Source organism: Hydractinia symbiolongicarpus, chromosome 6 (assembly GCF_029227915.1).
Source record: "Hydractinia symbiolongicarpus strain clone_291-10 chromosome 6, HSymV2.1, whole genome shotgun sequence".
Lineage (NCBI taxonomy): Eukaryota > Metazoa > Cnidaria > Hydrozoa > Anthoathecata > Hydractiniidae > Hydractinia > Hydractinia symbiolongicarpus.
The window spans coordinates 20,491,673-20,512,336 of record NC_079880.1 but is presented as its reverse complement, the minus strand read 5'-3'; the positions used below and the strand labels follow the sequence as shown (position 1 = coordinate 20,512,336).

At 33.0% G+C, this 20,664-nt stretch overlaps 2 protein-coding genes across 2 annotated transcripts; both read right to left on the bottom strand.

Annotated features, from left to right (window-relative positions):
- Positions 1–205: 205 nt before the first annotated feature.
- LOC130647194 (germ cell nuclear acidic protein-like) lies at positions 206–1,208 on the bottom strand. Its single transcript, XM_057452965.1, has 2 exons — positions 1,069–1,208; positions 206–985 (listed from the first exon to the last, which is right to left on the bottom strand). The coding sequence occupies exons 1-2, from the start codon at positions 1,127–1,129 to the stop codon at positions 273–275; spliced, it is 774 nt and encodes a 257-aa protein (XP_057308948.1). The 5' UTR covers positions 1,130–1,208; the 3' UTR covers positions 206–272.
- Positions 1,209–11,439: 10,231 nt separating this feature from the next.
- Positions 11,440–12,438, bottom strand: LOC130648169 (rhodopsin-like). The gene has a single exon (XM_057454207.1). It carries the CDS (start codon positions 12,436–12,438, stop codon positions 11,440–11,442), a length of 999 nt encoding a protein of 332 aa, XP_057310190.1.
- Positions 12,439–20,664: the final 8,226 nt, after the last annotated feature.

Genomic DNA, 20,664 nt, shown 5'->3' with positions numbered 1-20,664 from the left:
GGGCTTAGTAACAGTAATTAGTCCAATCGCCGTTAGCCAGCCCGTCTTTTTATTTAAACTGCAAGACTTAGCAAGAACTACCTGAAAATGCAACACAGTTTGGTAATAAAGTGCCTTCAGTCTCATAATAATGAGCCGCATTTTGTCTATTCATAGTAGCTGCATGCAGCGCTATTTGTCCCCCAGAAAAAAATATACATTGACCTCAATGTGACATTCAACTATATTTTAAATAATTGTCTAAACAGTTACATTTGTTGACTTTCCTACACTTATGATTCCTCAAGGTCATCTTCCCAATCTCGAGATTCAATATCGGGTGTAGCGTTAGGAGCATCTTTAAAATTGTCTGATTCATTTTCGCGTGCATCTTTGGGTTCATTGGATACATCTTCGAAATCGGATGCATCTTTGGAATCATCAGATGCATCTTTGGCAGATGCATCTTCGGAATCATCAGATGCATCTTCGGAGTCATCAGATGCATCTTCGGAGTCATCAGATGCATCTTCGGAATCGTTAGATAAATCTTCGGAATCGTTAGAGAACTCTTTTCTTGGATCTTTGGAATCCTCTACTTCATATTCGGGTTCATCTTTGGAAACCTCAGGTCCATCATCGGATGCATCTTCCAAATCATCGGATGCATCTTCCAAATCATCGGATGCATCTTCCAAATCATCGGATGCATCTTCCAAATCATCGGATGCATCTTCCAAATCATCGGATGCATCTTCCAAATCATCGGATGCATCTTCCAAATCATCGGATGTATCTTCCAAATCATCGGATGTATCTTCAAATGAATCTTCAGGTGCCTCTTTTGGATCAGTTATATCAGACTCCACTATGGACTGTCCTTCCACAATATCTTTATCTTTTTCGATTTTGTTTGAATCAGCTTCAACATCCGGTTCATCATGAACCTCAATGAACTTCTCATCTTCTACTTTACTTGTAGTTGAATAGTCTCCATCAGTTTGGTCTAAAAGTAAAACGAGAAAATTTAGAAAATGTACAATTCACAGAAAAGGGAAGAAGGCAAAGCAATTATGTTCCTTGTTATACCTTCATTGATCGGTGCTCCGAAGGAGAGCGCAAGGAAAACCACGAGCATAAATATCTTCATCTCAAAAGAAGTTTCTTGATTTTCCTACTCTGTTGTAAAATATTTTCAAACACCGCCAACCTTCTTGTAGCTATGCACTGTAAATTTCAATTTGTAATACTTTTTGATATATATTGCTTAAAAATATTCCGTTGAGAATTCAATTGCACGCAAAGCTCATATTGTTAATTATTGGCATGGTTTTTATATAAGTAGTGCATCACTTCAGGCTGGCAGCTGGCTGCTTTCTGGATATGTTTGCTAGCTTCGCCGCGAAATGATGGACATAAATATGTATTTAGTACTTTAGAGTGCTATTAAAAAGCCTTAGATGCTTGTGAGGCTTGCTATAGATTAAGAGAATTTTTCCGTTGCGTTTTTTTCCTATTGAGTGGTTAAGTCGTTTTTTTTAAAGTGTTGAGTGTTTCTGCAGTAAAATCCAGTTTTATTTTTCAGGGAACAGTGTTGTAAGCACTGTGTGTTTTATCGTATTATTATTAGAAAAGCAGTACAAAGTTGAAAGTAATCATGCACATCTTGCAGTCGTAAGTATGAAGGCAAAATTTGAGAACTGTGTATAGCAGGTATATTTATGTTGCAAGATTATGTAAGAACCACACCGAAAATTCAACAAAACACATGGCAATAATATACAGAGAGTTTTAAGATTCATGCTCGAGCACATTTCTTAACGGGACAATTGTGAAATGCGAGCGAAATACTTTTCAGTTTCACAAGGGAATAAGAATCAAGCGCAGAACTTAAAAGGAATTAGCTATTATTTTCAGAGTGGAAATGACTACGACAGTCCTGAGTTCAGGGCCCAGCTAAACCATTTCTTACGGTGACTGATAAGGGTCAGCTCTAAAAACCTTTATCTTGTGGCGATTTATCTAACCGTTTATTCCGAATCACAACAAAGAGGAATACGCCTGATTAGTCACGTCGGAAATTTCATTTCCACAGTTAAAAAGATGATTTGTTTGTAAGTCCTGCAGCAATAAGAGAATACATCGCCTCCTAACGTTCTTATCTAAATTCAGAAGTGTATAATTCACAAGGTTCATTCATGGAATTTTAGCGAAACCAAGACACTAAAACGATTCGAGGTTCTCACATACACACTACTTTCATCCTCTTCTCCTACCATTTTTATTATAATAGTTCTTGGGGCAGTCATGTGATAAGTAAATATTTTACACACTTTGTTATCCTTCCACATGTAAATGAACATGTAATCCATTTCTTATGATTCATATGACTGTTGCCTAAGTTCTTGGGGAAATATCACCCTGTTTCAAGTTTGGATTTTCACCTATGTATACACACCATCCGGATAAACTATCTGAGTTCATCACTGGCGTATTGCCGCACGTAGTGTAGTGGGTTCGTCTGCGGCTTCCAGTTCTGGGGACCGCGGATCGAAACCCGCTCACTGCCAGGCAGTATGTAGTGATGAACAAAGTAGTTCTCTTTCAATGTAATTTTTTTATGCTTTCTATTGAAGATATTCCAACCGGCATAAATTGCCGGATAATTAGTGATTCATGGCTACAAAACGTACACATTTAATTATTGGTATTTTTTCATATAGTTATTATATCACTTCAGACTATTCGGAAACTGATTTTGTGAACAATGTGGTAGATAAAACAAGCTAAGAAACAGCTAAAGAAAGTAAATTCCTTTCTGAATTAAATTTAAAGCAATGTTTCAGCATAAGGTCGACGGTATCTGGGTGAAAAGACTGAGACCGAGAATTCCTTAATAGGTGACCGACAATTCCTTAATAGGTCGCTTGCCTCTTTAGCTATGCCTCTTGAGCTATTTTGATACGAGTCATTAATTTTATCAATACTTTTTATTTTATAACGCGATGATTTTGTTAAAATATTGATTGTGTGATCATGTTCGCATGAACCGGGCGAAAGTAAGATAAACTTGTCAAAAAAATTGTTTTTTTTACCGTCGAACTTTTTTGAATAAATATAAATGAGTTTTTTGGCGGTTATATTAACATATTATTCTTAATGAGAAGTTTAAGTGTATCATTTCCATTTGCAATAAAATCACGGAACATGTTGAGTTACACTTAAGTTGCCAAAAATTTATTGCACTGGAGTTATGACATACTTTATACCTGTACTAAGTGTCCTACCCAGATGAGTGTCACGGTTAAGCTGCACTAGATGGATATTTAGAAAGTAGGTTTGCCAAATATTCTCTGTTTTCGCACCCTTCCTTTGGTTCATGTTTAGCCGTTATTACAGTTACTGGACAGCATACATTGGCCTGTATATCGAGCTATATTTTTAAGTGATGACTGATTACTGACAGTGTATGTACTTAAAATTTCACGTAGCTAGCTAGCTACATATAAATATAATGTAGTTATTTTTAAGCCATTATTTAAAACATTAAAAATATACTTCTGGAGCCCTGCTATGGTAATAGGTGGCTCACAATCTCAAAATAAATATTATTTAAGATGTGGCCATCTTCCAATAGACATTGGAAAGTGATTTCTGTTCTTAAATTCTCCTGGGGTGCCCTAAAAATCTTGTAAATCCAATTAAAACGTTATTGAAAACCTTCCTGTTATTTGTGGTACTCATCTCTTTGCGCTGTATCCAGTCCCAATTTTTGATTTTTTAGCCAACCATGGAATTTTGTTATGTCGCTTTTCACAAGTTTCAGCTCTAGCCAATGCCTGAACAACGTTGTGGACCCCTGCGTAATTTTAAAAGAATATGGTTCTGCCATATAACTTTAGGATTTTTGCTCCTGATATCAGCATATTTAGCTCTTAGCAGTCGATGCACCATTCAAGAACCTGTGGAAAACAACAACAACAGGAGCCTATAGTTGAAATAAACAGTAATACTCTACACCTCTTTAGACTTGGTTTACTCAAAGTTTATACACAAGCTGAAGCTAATGAAAATCATGAGAATATGTTAAAATTAGAACAGACAAGTAAGTAAGTAACTAAGTGATGGAAAGTTTTAACGACCTTGGGGATTATATCCAAACGGTTGACTCTTCCTCCCCTCCGACTGTAACTATGCTACATTACCGCCAGAGATACGTATTGCATTGCTCTAACTTACTTCTTAATATTCTCAATCATATGACGAAGATATGGAAACGCTGACAGTCTCGTTTTAAGTTAATTGTGGAAAAGTTGTAATTATTTTTTCCGTCCGACCGATTTTCCGCATCCCGTCTGAGACAAAAACCGGGTTTCTTCTTGCTTATTATATCTTAATGGACAAAATAAATTTCAGACGCCTAAATATTGACACATTCGAATACTATTATATTCATTGCTAAAATAAGGGTAACTGGAAATTGGAAATTTTACTGTAAACTGAAAATTTTTATTTCACTTAATCCCCTCTTTGTGCAATATTAGCCTTGGTCTAATTTGGGGACCAAGTCAGTATTTGCAAAAACTTCAAGGTGTGAAATTCACTGACAACCGCGATAGAACCTCCAACTAGGTGTTGAGTTCCCGTTTATAATTTATTTTACCTTTGCACTCAATAGAATTTCAATAGAAACTGAGTTTTCGATCAGTAGTTACATCATTATTAAAATTACATGAGGGCCCTGTGAAAGAAAAGCAAAGAAAATCTGTAACGAACTTCAGGTGGACGACCCAAATTCAATTTTACGCGTTTACAAATCACAAGACGCAAAAAGAGACTAAATATCTGGCTTATGTGAAGTAAAGCTACTTGAAGCATCACTAACATGCCTGCCTGCCAAGAAGCGGGATTCAATACGGAATTCATAAAACTGGGAACTGCAGAGAACCTATTGTTGTTTTGGTGCCTTATAAGTATCAGGAAAGGACATAAAAAATTATTTTCAAGTAAAAAAGCGGTATGCGTTTTGAATATTGAAGGATATAGAAAGGGTGCAAAGAATATTTTTCCACATTAATGATACCCTATTATTTAGGTTGGTTTGAATATTTCCTCCTTTCTAGTACTGTATCATACCCACGTATTTGGTTGTCCTTAATTGGTTCATACCTTTTATCTGTATTTTTGGAGCAATGTGGTTGCTATGGAAATTGCTTCTACCTACTCTGGTAAATTTCATTTAATGAATTTAATCATAGATTCTTGATAAGGAAACGATTCTTAAAATTCTTAATCATATGACGAAGATATAGAAACGCTGACAATCTTGTTTTAAGTTACTTGTGGAAAAGTTATAATTATTATTTCTTCCGTCCGCCCGATTTTTCCGCATCCCGTTTGAGTCGAACGATGTGCAGCAAAGCTATATAAGAGTAGCACTTGGTGACTCAGAGAACATTCCACGACTCAGCTAATTTTAGACACGCCGATCTATCTGAGTTTGAGTATGTAGAAAAAACATTCTTTCAAAAATGAGTGAATGGATCTCTCGCCTACCAATTAACCAAAATACTTTACGTCGAATTACATAAATGAATTCATTTTTGTTTCTGTTGCACATATTGATCATGTGTATTAGTCCGTTCATGTTCGTATTGTCTTTATCTTATTTAATCTTTTGTTTTTAATTAGAAACTTTTGTTTTATCAGAGGCTAGAGACATGGTTACTCAAAGACTCATTAACTAATGATAAGGTTCTCAAAAAAGATTACAATTTTATTTTTCGGACATTTATTTGGGAAGCAATATGTAGATATTTCTGACAATGGCTGTACCTTTCTAGACTGAACGGTACTATTATAAGTGATAGTCGTTAAAGTTATTAACTTTGTTACTTATCACTTAACACTTAATAAATTCGCTTTTGAGGAACGAATTGGAAAAAAATTAGATTTCAAAATAAATAAAACTAGATCAAAGAACCATTCCCACTCATACCATACGGTTTATAAACAACGCTTATACTTTTTCTAGCTTAGTCTCAGTTAAGATTTTATTGAATTTAGTTCAAGTGTTGCTAATATAATGGCTCAGTGTATATAGTACTATAGAAAATGCTTTATGTATTTAACATTCATTGTTAATGAATCCTCTGATCGGGTAATCCTCTGATCGGGTAATCATAGATTGAGGTCATATTATAATGAAATAAACTTGCCAAGAAATAGCCTGTAACTTTTGTAATTTTTGTATGTAAAAAGCAATATCACAACTAAGTATCATGATAATCAATTGGTTAACATTTCAAGGATTTCAGCCTGATCTTATGAAGTTCTTCTGATGGTAAAGCACATAAACAATTTTTCTTCTTTAAAAATATAATCTTTCTTTTTAGTAAAAAAACAACTCTTTTTACCAGATGAAAGCTAATTAATTTAATAAAAATGAAAATGAAAATGAAGGACATTGAATATTGGAATATGAGACCGATCCATATTGTGGAACAATAGTGATTTCCAGAGATAAGCAGTGTATTACTCTCGGCCATATAAAGGCAATTCGTTTAATGCTGACATATTTGCCTGTCATATAAGGAAATTTATATACAAATAGCTTTAATTAGATATAGCTAAAAATATTATGAATTTATGAAACACAGTCATGACACAGCAACTGCAGTAAAGGATGCTAAACATTAAATAAAGCAAGTGAAGAAAAACATATTTCTGGCACTCGCAGTAAAACCAGCACTTCCTTAAATGTCAGGCCATAGCATATGTACAGTGAAACAAGATAAAAAAATTGCCTAATACAAATGTTTTTTAAAATAAATGTTATTTTTTTTCATTTTTTAGACTTCCATAGTTTGCATATTTGGTTTTTCGGTGTCAAACATTAATTCTGTCACGCTATCTCGTTAGAGAAAAGTTATGAAGTGAAGTTGTCATTATTTGGTGGTTTAGTGTTTTTTCTGACCTTGTGACCTTGTGACCGGGAAAGTAAAAATTTTTTCGCTTTTAATCGCGAGTATGATGTATCGTCCATGCCAATGTGTCTATAGATACATGAGATTTTTAGTTAATAAAGGGGAAGTTTAGCTACTGTAAAATTTCATGACTTCGCAAAGCATAATAAGGGCAAAGTAACTATTATGGTATTTCATGATTCAAAAAATATATAAACCGTGTCTTTCTACGTTCTGGAAAACTTGATTAATTTATAAAAAGGATATTGCCATTAAAGGGTAGCATTTTTCACAAAACCTACCGGGTAGACTTTACGTGATTGAAACCAGTACTTCTCTGAGTGACAACAAATCAAGTTTGTGCTATAAAACACATGCAAGGGACACGGAAATTGCTTTTAAATAACAAAATAAAATACTTATTAACATTCTAATCCAGCAATATTCTATGTAGGAGCAAAAAAACAAGAGTTTTAACAAATTCGGGTGCTTAAAAATTCGCGTTATCCGAGGAAATCCTTAGGGATACCGGAACGTTTTGAGGTACTTGAGTTAACAAGCAAGTAGTAAGGAAGACTCAACGTGAAATACAAAAACAGTTTGTGAACGGGAGACTTTTAGTTATCTGGTGTTTGAATTATACTGTGGCTACTCCAATACCAAATGCTTTTTTGGACCTTAATACGTTGTACTGTTGTTTTCAATGTCGATTAAAGTTTTGTCGCCATATCCTATTAGAACTCAAATGATTATATAGTCATGTTGTTATATGTCGGGGATTTACTATTTCCTTTAACCTTAAGAACAGAGTCACAAAGATTGCTTTTTTGTAACTGTTTGTGCGAAATCATTCTTGCCAACATGTCAAGACAATGAAATATGAGATTGACAAATAATTAGGGGAAGTTTTACAAAACTTAATTAGAAATCTGTTTGGCTCAGATTTTAATAGGACATATAAAAGTCAGAAGCATTGTTTTGAGAGCTTTTTATGATAAAGAGAAACTTGTAGCTAATAAATCTCTTTTGTAATTAGTCCAAATGAAACTCCAACGTAATTAGTCCAAATGTCAACCACATATTTGCCAAATCATAAATGAAAGCTTCAAAAAACAATGTCTAAATCTGTTCTAAGCCAGATTTTTATTTGTTTGGGCCATGTGGCACCTTAAAATCAGAAACGGTTTGCAATGGTGTCATGTTAGAATGTTAAAATTATTTATAAATTCGTTACAATGTAGTTGTAATGAATCTCTCGTATAATCATTTCAAATGCAAGTAAAAGCCTCCCTGTGTCGAGTTAGCTACATATGCATGAAGGGTTTTCGTGACGGAATATACGAAGTTAAAATGCACCAAGAACTTTGCACCCATGAATATTAAAAAATAGCATCTAGACTGCTGCAAGTATTTACAGGTAAATGTCTTTTTTCCAAAATACACAAAGTGAAATTCATTACTTTATTTTATTTTTGCAAAATACAGAAAGTAAAACTTGTTATTTTAATTATTTACACTTCATAAAGCATATTTTTTTAAAAAAAAACCCGCAAGTAAGTCTAAGTATTTCTTCTAGCCAAGTTTCAATACTGTCTTAAAAGATATTACTTCCGTTATTGAACTATCAAGACGTAAAAAACTTTAATTAACTCTGACCTTGTTTTGTTTTTTTTTGATTTTAAATGCCCCCCATAAATTAGACGGTTTTTGGACAAGCGCCACTACTTTGGTACTCCAAAATTTTGTCTCCTGTGACATAAATTAATGTACTCGAAGCAAGTGCTCAGACATGACCTGGATTCGTTATTTAAAGTCTTTACTTCGGGATATTATGTCACGTTTCTATCTTATCACATATAAAGCGTTCACACGACCATCGCATATGCCACAATCTTTCCAAACCAAGAAAAAATTGTATTACAGTAGGCATCCGTTAATTCGAATGCCGCTTAATTCGAACTTTCCGTTATTTCGAACAAATTGCCAAGTCCCTTGAGTTTGGTTTAATAAAGTCTTATATTTTGAGCTGCTTAATTCAAACTCCGCTAATTCGAACATTTCGCTAATTCGAACATTTTTTTGGTCCCAAGGCTACATATTATGCTTCTTAATTCGAACTTTTTTGTATCGATAAATAAAATCTGATGAGAAAATAAAAAAAAAAACGTTTTCATTTTTATTGCACCAATGGTGGAAACATTTCTTTCAATTTATCAATTAAATTGGCATTTCCAATAAAATGAAGTTTACAAGGAATTTGGAGGCCAAGCAAACAATGTTAAAAGATTTTCATAAAAAGTTGTAGTAAGTTGTAATAAAGTTATATTAGCATAAAACCTTTAAACGTTTATTAAAATTCTTGTTTTTTCTGAACTTCCGATAATCCGAACATTCGTTAATTCGAACAAATAATTTAGTCCCTTGCGTGTTCGAATTAACGGACGTCTACTGTAATTCAAAATTGTCGCGCAGTTATCGGTTATAGAATATAAAATGTACATTCATTTTATATCCATTGTTTCGCCTTACTTTTGAACAGTTTATTAAGTACTTTTAAATTCCATAACTTATATTTTTTTCACTTTGCGCTTATAATTTTTTTTTAAAAAAAGCTATTTTACAGTTTAATTGCCGCATGTGTGTTTTTCAGAATAAAAGATCAGTTATGATGTCGATCGAAAAGGATTTTATAATTTTTGTAAAAAACAATTCACCAAATTTACTCATGACATCAATAAATTTAAAAACTTTATTAGCCATTGACATTTAAGATTTGCAAAACATAAATAGTTAATCCTTTCTAATTACGAATAATAATTGGAAATGATTCGTAGTTATCGATTCACGTGTCAGACACTACTAGACGAAGACAAATTCATAAAATTGAAATAGACCTTACTTTCACGAAAGGGAGACGAACTCAATCGAAAATAAGAGCAAATCTATGATACTGTATCAGATGAAATTTCTGCGATTACCAACAAAATTTGTTAGTTGGCGAAACTTTTTTGATATCAAAATGTGATAGATAGAAAGGTGAAACAATGATCAAATTCAAGGTGGTCAAGGCAGGTCTAAATCAACAAACTTCGCTCATAAGTTTTGCAGACACAATTAAAATTTCCTATTTGCACCAAAACATTTCCACAATAAGAAGAACAAACGTCTGTGTTAAGAACCACATTAAAAGGAGGAAATATGCTTCACCAGGAATTACTTATGTACTTATACAGAAGTTAAATGAGAAAAAAGAATCTCTTTAACTGCACTACTTACTTCCACACTTTCCGTGGACGTTTTGATTTGGAACTATTTATTGTTAACACATGTCTTCAAACTTTTATTTAGTATATGCAGAAACACACTATGTAAGTATGTAGCCAGTTTTCTTGCTCTCAGTCATTCTAAAAAACTGCAATCTTTCTCAGGATTAAAAATACCCTGAGAACAAGTTGCTGAGAAACATCTTACGTAGACCATCGGCACCAATGCGAACTGTCCATGCTAAATACGGCAATGTGAACTGCTTGTATAGGAACAGGATCATTCAACTCTTTTTGAAAAGTTTTATAGTATCCATACAACCTTTTAGTTTTAAGATATCTGTAACGTCAATAAAAGAACAGTTGTGCAGAACGCCACCCACACTACCCAATTAACCAATGATCTTTTGAAATGAGCAGTTATTATGTATTACCTAATCTTCAACAAAGGTGGGAGAATAAATTCAAGCACTAGCGACTTCGTCTATTACTGGCTTAATTAACATTAAAACAAGTTTTTACAGATTTCGTTCCTCGAGATTATTTCCGCTGTCTAAGATATACGTGAGTCATGCAGACATGCCGATATTGTGGTGGAAAGGTCATTTTAGATGTTTGCTTGTTAAAGTGGTTAGCCAACCATGGTACTATTAAGTCCACCGTTTGTACTTAAGTAGTTATTGCGGCTTTCTTCATAGAGTGAACAAAATTAAAATAATTGTCTAGCTTATTCAGGTAACGTTACCACGGAAAGTTTCATTAGAGCAATGCACAAGATGAGTTAGGTTCGGCTTGGTATCTTCTTTAATTAAAAACGAAAAATTTTTTGCATCGTTATTTAGCCAGTTGAGAAAAGACAATTGGCAATACATTTTATTCAAGCTCTCTTGTATCTTTGAAATGAGTGGATCATGTGCGCCGCCAGCAGAATTTGTTAAAAAAGATTCTAAATTAATGTATAAAGACTAGTCGCTTGTCCACCCGAATTCGCCCATCGCAGCAAAGTTGATCAAAGTTGACCTTGCTTTAGCAGACAGACAAAATGCGACTATTGTTATAAATATATATTTCTTTAAATAAACTATTTATAAATTATTTGAACAAACAAACACTGTGCCTTCAATACTAAGGAATATGTACACTTTTAATAGGGTTCTAAATGTTATACTTTGACACAACGTTACTGATATCTAGATTTATTATATCTATCAAATATAGGGACAATTGCGACTTTAACAAGCCCATTTGCTGTTTTTTGCTTTGTTGTTTGCATTATCTTCGACCACTGGTTTTTTAATTCCCTTTGAAATCTTCGTAAAACGATGTCGAATTTGTTTTCGGATTTGAGATCTCATATGGATGAAATAAAATAAAGGATTCAACAACGAATTGATCAAAGCTATTTCTAACAAAACCAGTTTCGCTTGAGGCGTTTTTGTCACCTTCACAGCTTCTAATATTGAATATGTTGCTATTGGAAACCAACAAAGTATAAACAGAACAATCGTACTACCGGTTAGTTTGATTAAATTGATTTCGAACAAGGTGTTATATCTTAGTCTCATATGCTTACCATTATTCTGTAAAGTATCTGTCGTGGATATGGCGCTAACTAATGCACCAATCGTTCTTTTCTCAGTCCTACCATTGCAATAAGCCAAATGTTTGACACGAAATTTTCCTTGGTTATGTAAAGTTTTGTTGATTCTGTAAAACGCCACAGAACATAATATAACAGTAGAGATGGAAATTATCGGGAAAATAAGTTGCGCATATCTCTCATACCCGGCGTGATCGTATTTATGTATTATAAAACAAAGTGAACTTAATAGCAATGCTAGTCCCCATGCCGTAAAGCACGTACAACGCGCGTACTTCCTCGTAACGTTTCGATACGTGATAGGTCTCGTAACAGCGTACATACGAATAAGTGTTAACATCACTAAGTTGAACGCGTTTATATACAAGAAGCACCTCAGAAAAAAACCAGTCATTAAATGAGTGTGTAAACCAGTAAGTGCATTGGTATAAGCTTGCATGGTGTGATACAACAACGAAGCTATGCCAGTTATCAAATGCGAGATAGATAGGTTTAAGAAGAACATCATTGACACTGCTAACTGTTTATGTTTTCGACTCTCAAAGATGGTGTATATTTCTATGATGTTACCAATGATGGTCAACGAAGCTGTGATAGGCCCAACGTATGCCAAAAATATCTGACGCAACATAGTTTTCCTCTTGCTTGAAATATCATAAAGTTTCTTGTCGCATAATATTTTTAGTATATATTTCGTTTTGAAAATGTATATGTCCTAAAGTAATAATATATATCGAGTTACAAAGATGAGAGATGCGTTTGACAGTTTGTGTTTTTTAAAATCTGAACTTTTCTAATCGTCGGATGTATTTTATAGCTTTGGCTGTCATCTACGTATAAAAGACTAATTAATAACAAAAGAATCCACTAGCTCATTACCTGTCCATTAATTGCAGCCGACAACGTCTTTCACGTCATTAATACAATTTCTCTTATTTTTATAAGTTTGAAAAATAAACTAAAATAGAAAAATTTACATAATAGTTCCTGATCCAGGCTAAAGATTTTTATTTACTGTTAGATCCTTTTTTGCAGCATACTTGGTATTATTCACACCCAAAATGAGAGTATTTTTATAAGGCTTTTTCAGGGTGTACGGCATTTCATGCATATATAATGCAGAAGAAACTTCGAAGAAAAACATTAGAAACCTCATAACAGTTTTCTGTAGGATTTAGTTTTTAAGACGGAATTCGTTAACCTTGGGTCAGAAGAAGAATAAAACGGGAAATTATTTTGCAACTGAAAGCGAAAGTAAAATTTCAATGAATTTTATTTGTATTTCTTCCTATGTGAACCTTCTAAATTTTTTTATGTTGAAACAGTTTTGGCGTTGAAGGAGGATTGTAAAATTAAAGCGGTTCTTGATACCTCACTATTAAATGGAACTTTTTGTTATTAAAAACTTCATTTTAACAGCTATTTAATGATGTGCTTTCGGTGGAGACAAATAAGTACAAATTTTGAGTGAACCACAGACAACCGCAGTTTAAAAATCTGCTCTAAACAACCTCAAAACACAAAAAGGCGAACAGTATGATAGCTATTACTCTCTCTCTTCTCGCTAAAAAAGTAATTGACATGTTGAATAAAGTAAGTCATTCATGAAAACAATTGGACAGGTTAATAGGCATTTTTTTGTAATCATAATCTTCCACGCTCGGCCCACACCAATGTAAACAAACCAATGCACATATCCCTGTACTAAAAGACCTAATTTGTTTTTAATCACCTATATGTTACAAACATCTCATTAATAAGTTAATTTTGTTTATAAATTCTTGAGATTGAACCAACTCATGTTACGATATGCATAGCTTCGTTTTAAAATTTGATAAGGAAGCTTGAACAATATAACCGCGTCATTACGTCCGTAATCACAAAAGGAAGAAAAAACACTTTTCCAATTAACGTTGGATGGGTTGCTATAGCTGTAACTGGTTTTATGAGTAACTGAAAGGAATTACCATCTTTGTGTTTTTTTTAAGATAATTCGTTTCAAAATTTCTAGCAGCTTCTATATATTTTTACCAGATACCAGGATATGTGGTCACAACACCTTCTTTAATGAGATGATTCAAAATTACAAAATGTACACAAATCTAACATTGACGCCAGGGATAGAGTAGGTTAATACTAATGAATTTTTTTTAAAAAAATCAACTTACAACTAGTAATTACTTATTTATTTTTCAATTTTTCACGTATATCGTTTCATTAATCTTATATAGTGATATGGTTTTTCCCCAGTTTTTTTTGAACGTATTCTGGAAATAGGGACTGATTCCGACCCAACGCCCCCTCTATTTATTTCAATAGCTCCCCCAGATAAACTTAAACTTGTTACAGTTATACTGTATATCATAAAAAAAAATCAATATTTTTTTTGATATCAGCAATTTTTCAATGACGTCAGCTTGAAATTGGTGCCAAATGGTGTCTGCCTAAAATTCAATTACTTTAGTTCTGGAATGTTCTAGAGTCTGGTAGCCGAAAGCAAGATGGTTAGCATATCTTTCGATTACTTGAATTATTACTATTTTTTCCCGATTTTCAGGTAAAATTCTAATGAATGGAGTAGTCAAAAACTTTGTGCAATAATTCCTCTTGATAAAATGACATTTTAATATAAGATTCAAATTCTCATCCAAATCCTAGGAGAAGTCTTTGTAGTTTACTTATTACATGGATTTAGGAGGTAGTTTCAAGAATTAATTAATTAATCTCTAAGGTTGTGGAGGACAGGAGATCTAAATATTTGGAAAACTAATGTATAACAGATGATTATGAAAATATAGCAAATGTTGTGTGCGATCCTAGAACTATAATTCTGTCACAAAATTCTGAGAACGAAATCAATGTTTTTTAACATAACTTTTTACATATCACCCATAATAAAGCTAATGTATAAATTCCAAAAAATTGCCTGAAATCCGATTTTTCCTGATTTTCAGGCAAAATGTAAATAAATCGAAAAACTCGAGTTTCTCACGTATCGAAACTTTGGTCAATGCTGCTTCTTGATTAAATTAAATTCTGGTGCAAGTTTCAAATTCTCAGCATCATCTTAACGGATGTTATTGCCAATACTTTACGTATTACGTAGATTTGATGGAAATTTAAGGGGCAATTGATGTATAAACGATGGAAACGAAGACTTGCTTTCCCAGTTCTAAATAGGTTTTAACTCGATTATGGAAAGTTTTTGGTATTAGCGTTTCGGTAAGAGGAAAGAAAGTTAAATTAAATTAAAACTGTTTTTTTCTCTCTAAATAAAGATTGTTTATCCTGATATTTGTGTTTGAAACGCTTCAAAGTTGATGTTGCATCACAATAATGACAAAAATACAAGTTTACCTGTATACTATTAAAGAAATTCTAGAAATTCTAAAAGTGTAACAGCTGGGTGCATCCTACGTAAAACAAATGCCCCCTCTCCCCCCTCCCCTGTTTTTAGTATTGCTGAAGGTGTATGGCATGCTAGGCTCTTGGCATGACCGTTACACAAGTTCTTATGTGTCACAACATTGACTGAAGGGGGAGGGGAATTTTTTATAATTTAATTTAATTTTGAAGAGGAAAAACTACTATTTTTGTGGAGAGTTGTATTTAAAATCCTTTGGGGAAATTTAAGCTCTGTTTTTGAGTGATGCAATGAGGTCTGTTTGGAATAAAAGCCCAAACAATATGGTAGTTTGGATTTTTAATTCACCAGCTACCAGTTGGTGTATAGTTTTAAAATTTGCACAGCCATCATACAAGGATGCCTCTTTTTTTTCGCGGCACATTGTTTTATAGTTTGATTTTTTTAAGATGAACTAAGCTGAATTATTCAATGCGTTCGTATGATTTGCGGGGGTAGGGTGGTGGGAGGGGGTGAGATAGGGTGGGGTTGGGGTTATAGGAAAAGTACGCTGTATATGTCTGCATTACGAAATGAAGACCATGAAGGAACATAGTTAATTGGACTATTCAAACGTAATCATTCCAAAGTTGTCATTAAAATTAAAAAAAACCCACTGTTTTTAATGAGCATAAAAACGGTATACGTATTGCCATGACAACTGCAGGGTTTCCATGACAAAATGTATGTATGTTTCTTTTATCTTTACTTTCATTTCCTCATACTTGTTGTGTTAAATTCCAACCAACGCAAATGCAAGAAAACCAAAAGAAATTAACGGGTAACTAACGGGTATCTAGGCATAAGGAGACAGCTGTTAGAATGAAAATAGAAAGGACTGCAAATTTCCCTTTACTTACCCACGAGCACTAATTACGTTATTTGTAGATTTGAAAATAGAATTGACAAAAAAGGAAATGCGACTATTTATGGGTTTAGAATCAACAACAATATTCACAAACAATTGTAGTACAGGCAAATTTATTTGTCAGATTTCTTTATAAAATATATAACTATATATTTTTAATCTATTGAATTTTAGATTTCCTAGGTAAATGATTTCTTTTTCAAACCGACTAAGAGGATGTTTCGTAAGTATTTTCGTCGATTTTGAGACAACCCAAAAACAAATAATAACATTAGAAAAATAAATAAGAAAGAAAGAGAATAAGCAAGCAAGCAAATAACAGACAAATAAATAAACAAATAAATCAGAACGCTTTCTCAGTTGAGACATGTATAACCTTATAAGGAGACTGGTGATTGTGTTTGTCTTGTTACAAGATGCAAAATCAAAAAATTTACCAGAATTAATTTTTTTTAGATTTTTTTTCTTTTTGAAAAATAATTTTTTTTTTCTGATTTACCTATAACTATGTTTAACTAAAATTAAACTTCAACAGATGTTTCTCGTATCTAAGCACTTGAAAAAAGGTTTTATTTGAGGTGAAATAATGTTCCTGGACCGGGTCTAATATGAAATGCCTAACAAGTCCTGTGGACTAGGTTGCCATATGCTCATAAAACTTTTTTGTTTTGACGTTTCTTTGTCGTTGAGGGGCATAGAATGTTTGATCACAAGTCAAAACAATATTTAAAATACGATTATAACGGCACTGCTCAGCTGATCACCCTCATTAAGGAAACAATTGTGATTTTCCCCGGGAAACTTCAAGTCTGCATTTTATGTTAATGACTGGACTACTATGCCCATAACAGCCTTATAACTTTCCGCATTCTTTAAAGATACATGACAATATGTTGCAACAAGTTTTAATATGGGGAGCTATCCTGCTTAAAAAAACAAACTACGCTTAAATTTGCTATCCGACAATCACGTTCCCAGGGCACGATTCAGGTGCCAAGGAAAAATATGCAAAAATAGCTACCCAGCAACCTCGTTTTCACATAGTCCTTTTGCAGTGGATTTATTGATCAGAGACGTGTATGTGAGCTTTTATGGCATAATGATAGTACAGAAAGGAAAAGCATTACATACAACCATCTTGCTAATTGGTAGTAACTTAGTAAGTACTTCCAATTTAGTTACTTCACCACAGTCTGTTTTCAGAGATGTCTGTCTCATATACGTTGTGGTGCAAGTATAGTTTGTGTAATACTGCGGACTTTACGTCTTTAAGTTGCTTTTTTAAAGAAAATATTAAAATTTGTCTTCTATTTTAATGCGTATTTTAACCATTTGGCCGACCTTCTGTAGGACATCGTGACAATATCAGAGAGCCACGACGCAAAGTTATTAAGACTAGTAATTAACCCGTGAATGAATCCACGGGTCGCATGTCTTTAAATTACACGGTATTTTCGCTTTTTGAACGACACTTTTCTTGCAGCAAACAGACAAAATACGGCTATTATTATAGAGACACACATATTTAGGATAAAAAGCTCCTCCATCATTGGACCTCTTTCAAATATATATATTTTTCAAACACCCCCCAAGTTTAACTGGGTTTATTTTGCTGCCTATAACAAAGAATTTATATCAATGAAGTATAATCATTTAGCCATTCCATATCAGGCACTGGATTAGGAAATCTTTGTTTGCGAAGGCCTTTAAGGTAGTTGTTACATTCCTTTTACAAAAGGAGTATAGATGTTAATTCGCATTGATCTTTGTCCACAAAATCATCTAACCATATATGAAACCAAATATAAGGCTATTATTACATAAGAGAACTTATAAGGGACAATTTGTGTGGTAATGTTGCAAGGTGAACTTGTGTGGCAAAAAGAACAGATGTCCCAAAGCAAGTATTGTTTTAAAGTTAACAGATAATTGTTACCGCAAATTACTTATTTTGTTAAGAAATGTGATTATGGGGATAACGACTATTTGTGTGTTTGCACAAAGAAGAAATTTATCTGTCGGTTATCTCATAATATTAGCTTAATCGTTTGTCTCTATAAATAGCTGTATTTTGTTCAAAATGGTAGCAGAATCGCTATGTACAACGCACGAACTCGCCGATGTTTCAAAGGGTAAACGACTAGTCTTGATATTTAGTATTTGTCTGTTCAAAATGGCTCTCTGTGCATCTTTTTTTTTCGCATCTTTCATAGAGGAAATATTTTTTTGATGACAGGCGAACCTTAAAATCTTCTCGACAGATTTAACAGCTAGTTTTTCTACATTTTGTCATCTGTTGTGTCACAAAGGTTGAGTCTACCATACTGTTTCAGTTCGATCTTAAACCCTCCTCACAACAGACAATTTACATATAGCTTTTTCGTAATTTTTCCAAAACGTTCGTTTGATTATTAGCAAAACATTGCATTTTTTAAAAAGAATTTCATGAAAACAACAATACTAAGAATACCTGAAATGCCTGACGAAAGTAAGACTAAAAATTCCCTGTTCCTGAAAAAGCACATAACGTTAGGAAACTCATCTTTCAGGGCAAAAGTGTTCGCGGAATAAATTCTTGCATCTTTTTTTAAAATTTGGATCACTAATATTTCTATTGTGAGGTAAAAGGAATTACAAATGCTAAAAATGAGAACAAAGCGAAGATAATTTTAGGTTGATTATGTGAAAAAAATAAACAACTTAGACCAGAACTTAATTTCCTTGTTCTTAAATTAGAAATTATGACTAAAACAGTTTTAATAACACAAAAAATTCATGAGTTTTCATTTAAGATATAGCAGTGTTATGGATTGACTTGAGATTATTTTCCTCTGAAAGTAAAAAAAAATCTCGATCATGGTTGATATGGGGCAGTTTAGAAAGTGGGTGCGCTTGTACCCACAGGTTCATACTTTAGTAATACGTCATATGCTATGACTTTTTAGTTGACGTCATCCGGCAATCTCTGATTACTAGACGTGATTTCCTGTGGAAATACAAGCGACAAGCCACTGCTCTTATATGTAATTATAAAAATGAATGTGTTAAATGTATCATCAAAATTATCAATATTCGTCATTCCCTGTGAACGTGTTAGAATTTTGTAATATTTTCCAAATACTGTATAATATGAAATATTGCTATTATATCGGTGTATATGTGAGTGAGAGTAGCATTCGGAGTAGGCGGTGATAAAAATGTGGGCTTGATGTATTTAAAATGTCATTAAGGATATGTTGATATTTAGTGGTCATTAGAGTAAAGAAACATCTAACAAGGGTCTTGATGTCAAAGAAGAAGTCATAGCAATTATTATTTTCACACAGTCTTGTCAAACACAGACAATTGTCCCCGAAAGTCGAGCTAATGGCAGTGGAAACGTTTATAATCTGAGGACAAAACTGAGGACAAAAGCAACAACTTAAATCATTTAACTATCATATGACACATCCAGATATAACTAAGAATGACAGAAAAGTTCCTTTCATATATTGAATATCCATGATTTATTCGATATAAGTACGTACTTAGCTTTTCTAGTAACATAAAAAATCAAACGTTTTAAACTAGCTAGTTGCATATATCCTTTGAAATTTTGCATAGAAGCATATAAGTTCATCGTACATAAAGCCAGTCTAAGCAACAAAAATGTAGTGGTATTAATTACCTTCTTAAAACTAATAATGTAGCTTTTTTTCAACAAATACAGCTCCTCGTGTTGTCTCTGTTTCCTCGTAAAAACAAACTTTTGATTTACTGACACTTAATATATATTACCACAGACCGTAGCTTATTTTACCGCAAAAAAGAATTCTAAAGGAAAACTTCTCTTTTTTTAGAAAATAAAAAAGTTGCAAATTCATCATTAAAAATGAATTATTCATAAACAGGTTGTCCAGACGTTTATGTGGTTTTAAAGTGTGTATAATTTCTTCCACCTTGTCCTTTGAGTGATCCGTTTATTACAAGCTATTCTTTGGAAATTATGGGCATTGAGCTTATTCAATCATTTCGTAGCCCCTTTAAAATATTGCTAACTATGTTATGTGCGATGCGTCAGGACTAGAAAACCCAGAATGAGTGACTGGATGCATACAGCCCCAGCTGGATTTATTTTATTTTGTTTTATTTTTAATGTTTGTTTGAGACTATATCATCTTGAATATTTCTCCGCTTGAAACGACATTTTCGATAATTATAGTGTAACTGTGAATTTAGCAAGAAAAAAATTTGATTACTCAATGTGTACGATGTGAGCCAAAGAATAAAAACAAGAATTAGACGTTTTTTATGAGAAACATCTATAGTTCTAAATGCTTTTTCCCTTAATCTGTAATTTTACTTCAAAAAGTTTTTTTTGTTAACTAAGTTAATTTTGTTGTGTTTAAAACAGGTATGAAATTTAATTCCTTCAAGATAAAAGGAAAAAAATCCAAGCTAAATTACCGTCCTTCATATCTACTTTTTAATTTTAAAAGCTAAAAATTAGCAGTCAATCATTACGAATATTCTTCTTTCCTAATTAACTAATTTTTATTAAGTTTAAGAGGTAGTTTTTAATTTTGGGTGATCTAGTAGTAAGTACA

Excerpts from the sequence above, each read along its gene's own strand:
- LOC130647194 (XM_057452965.1), bottom strand. The coding sequence starts at position 1,129 with ATGAAGATATTTATGCTCGTGGTTTTCCTTGCGCTCTCCTTCGGAGCA. Across the intron at positions 986-1,068 it reads CGGAGCACCGATCAATGAAG|ACCAAACTGATGGAGACTAT; the intron begins GTATAACAAGGA and ends TTTTACTTTTAG.
- LOC130648169 (XM_057454207.1), bottom strand. The coding sequence starts at position 12,438 with ATGTTGCGTCAGATATTTTTGGCATACGTTGGGCCTATCACAGCTTCG.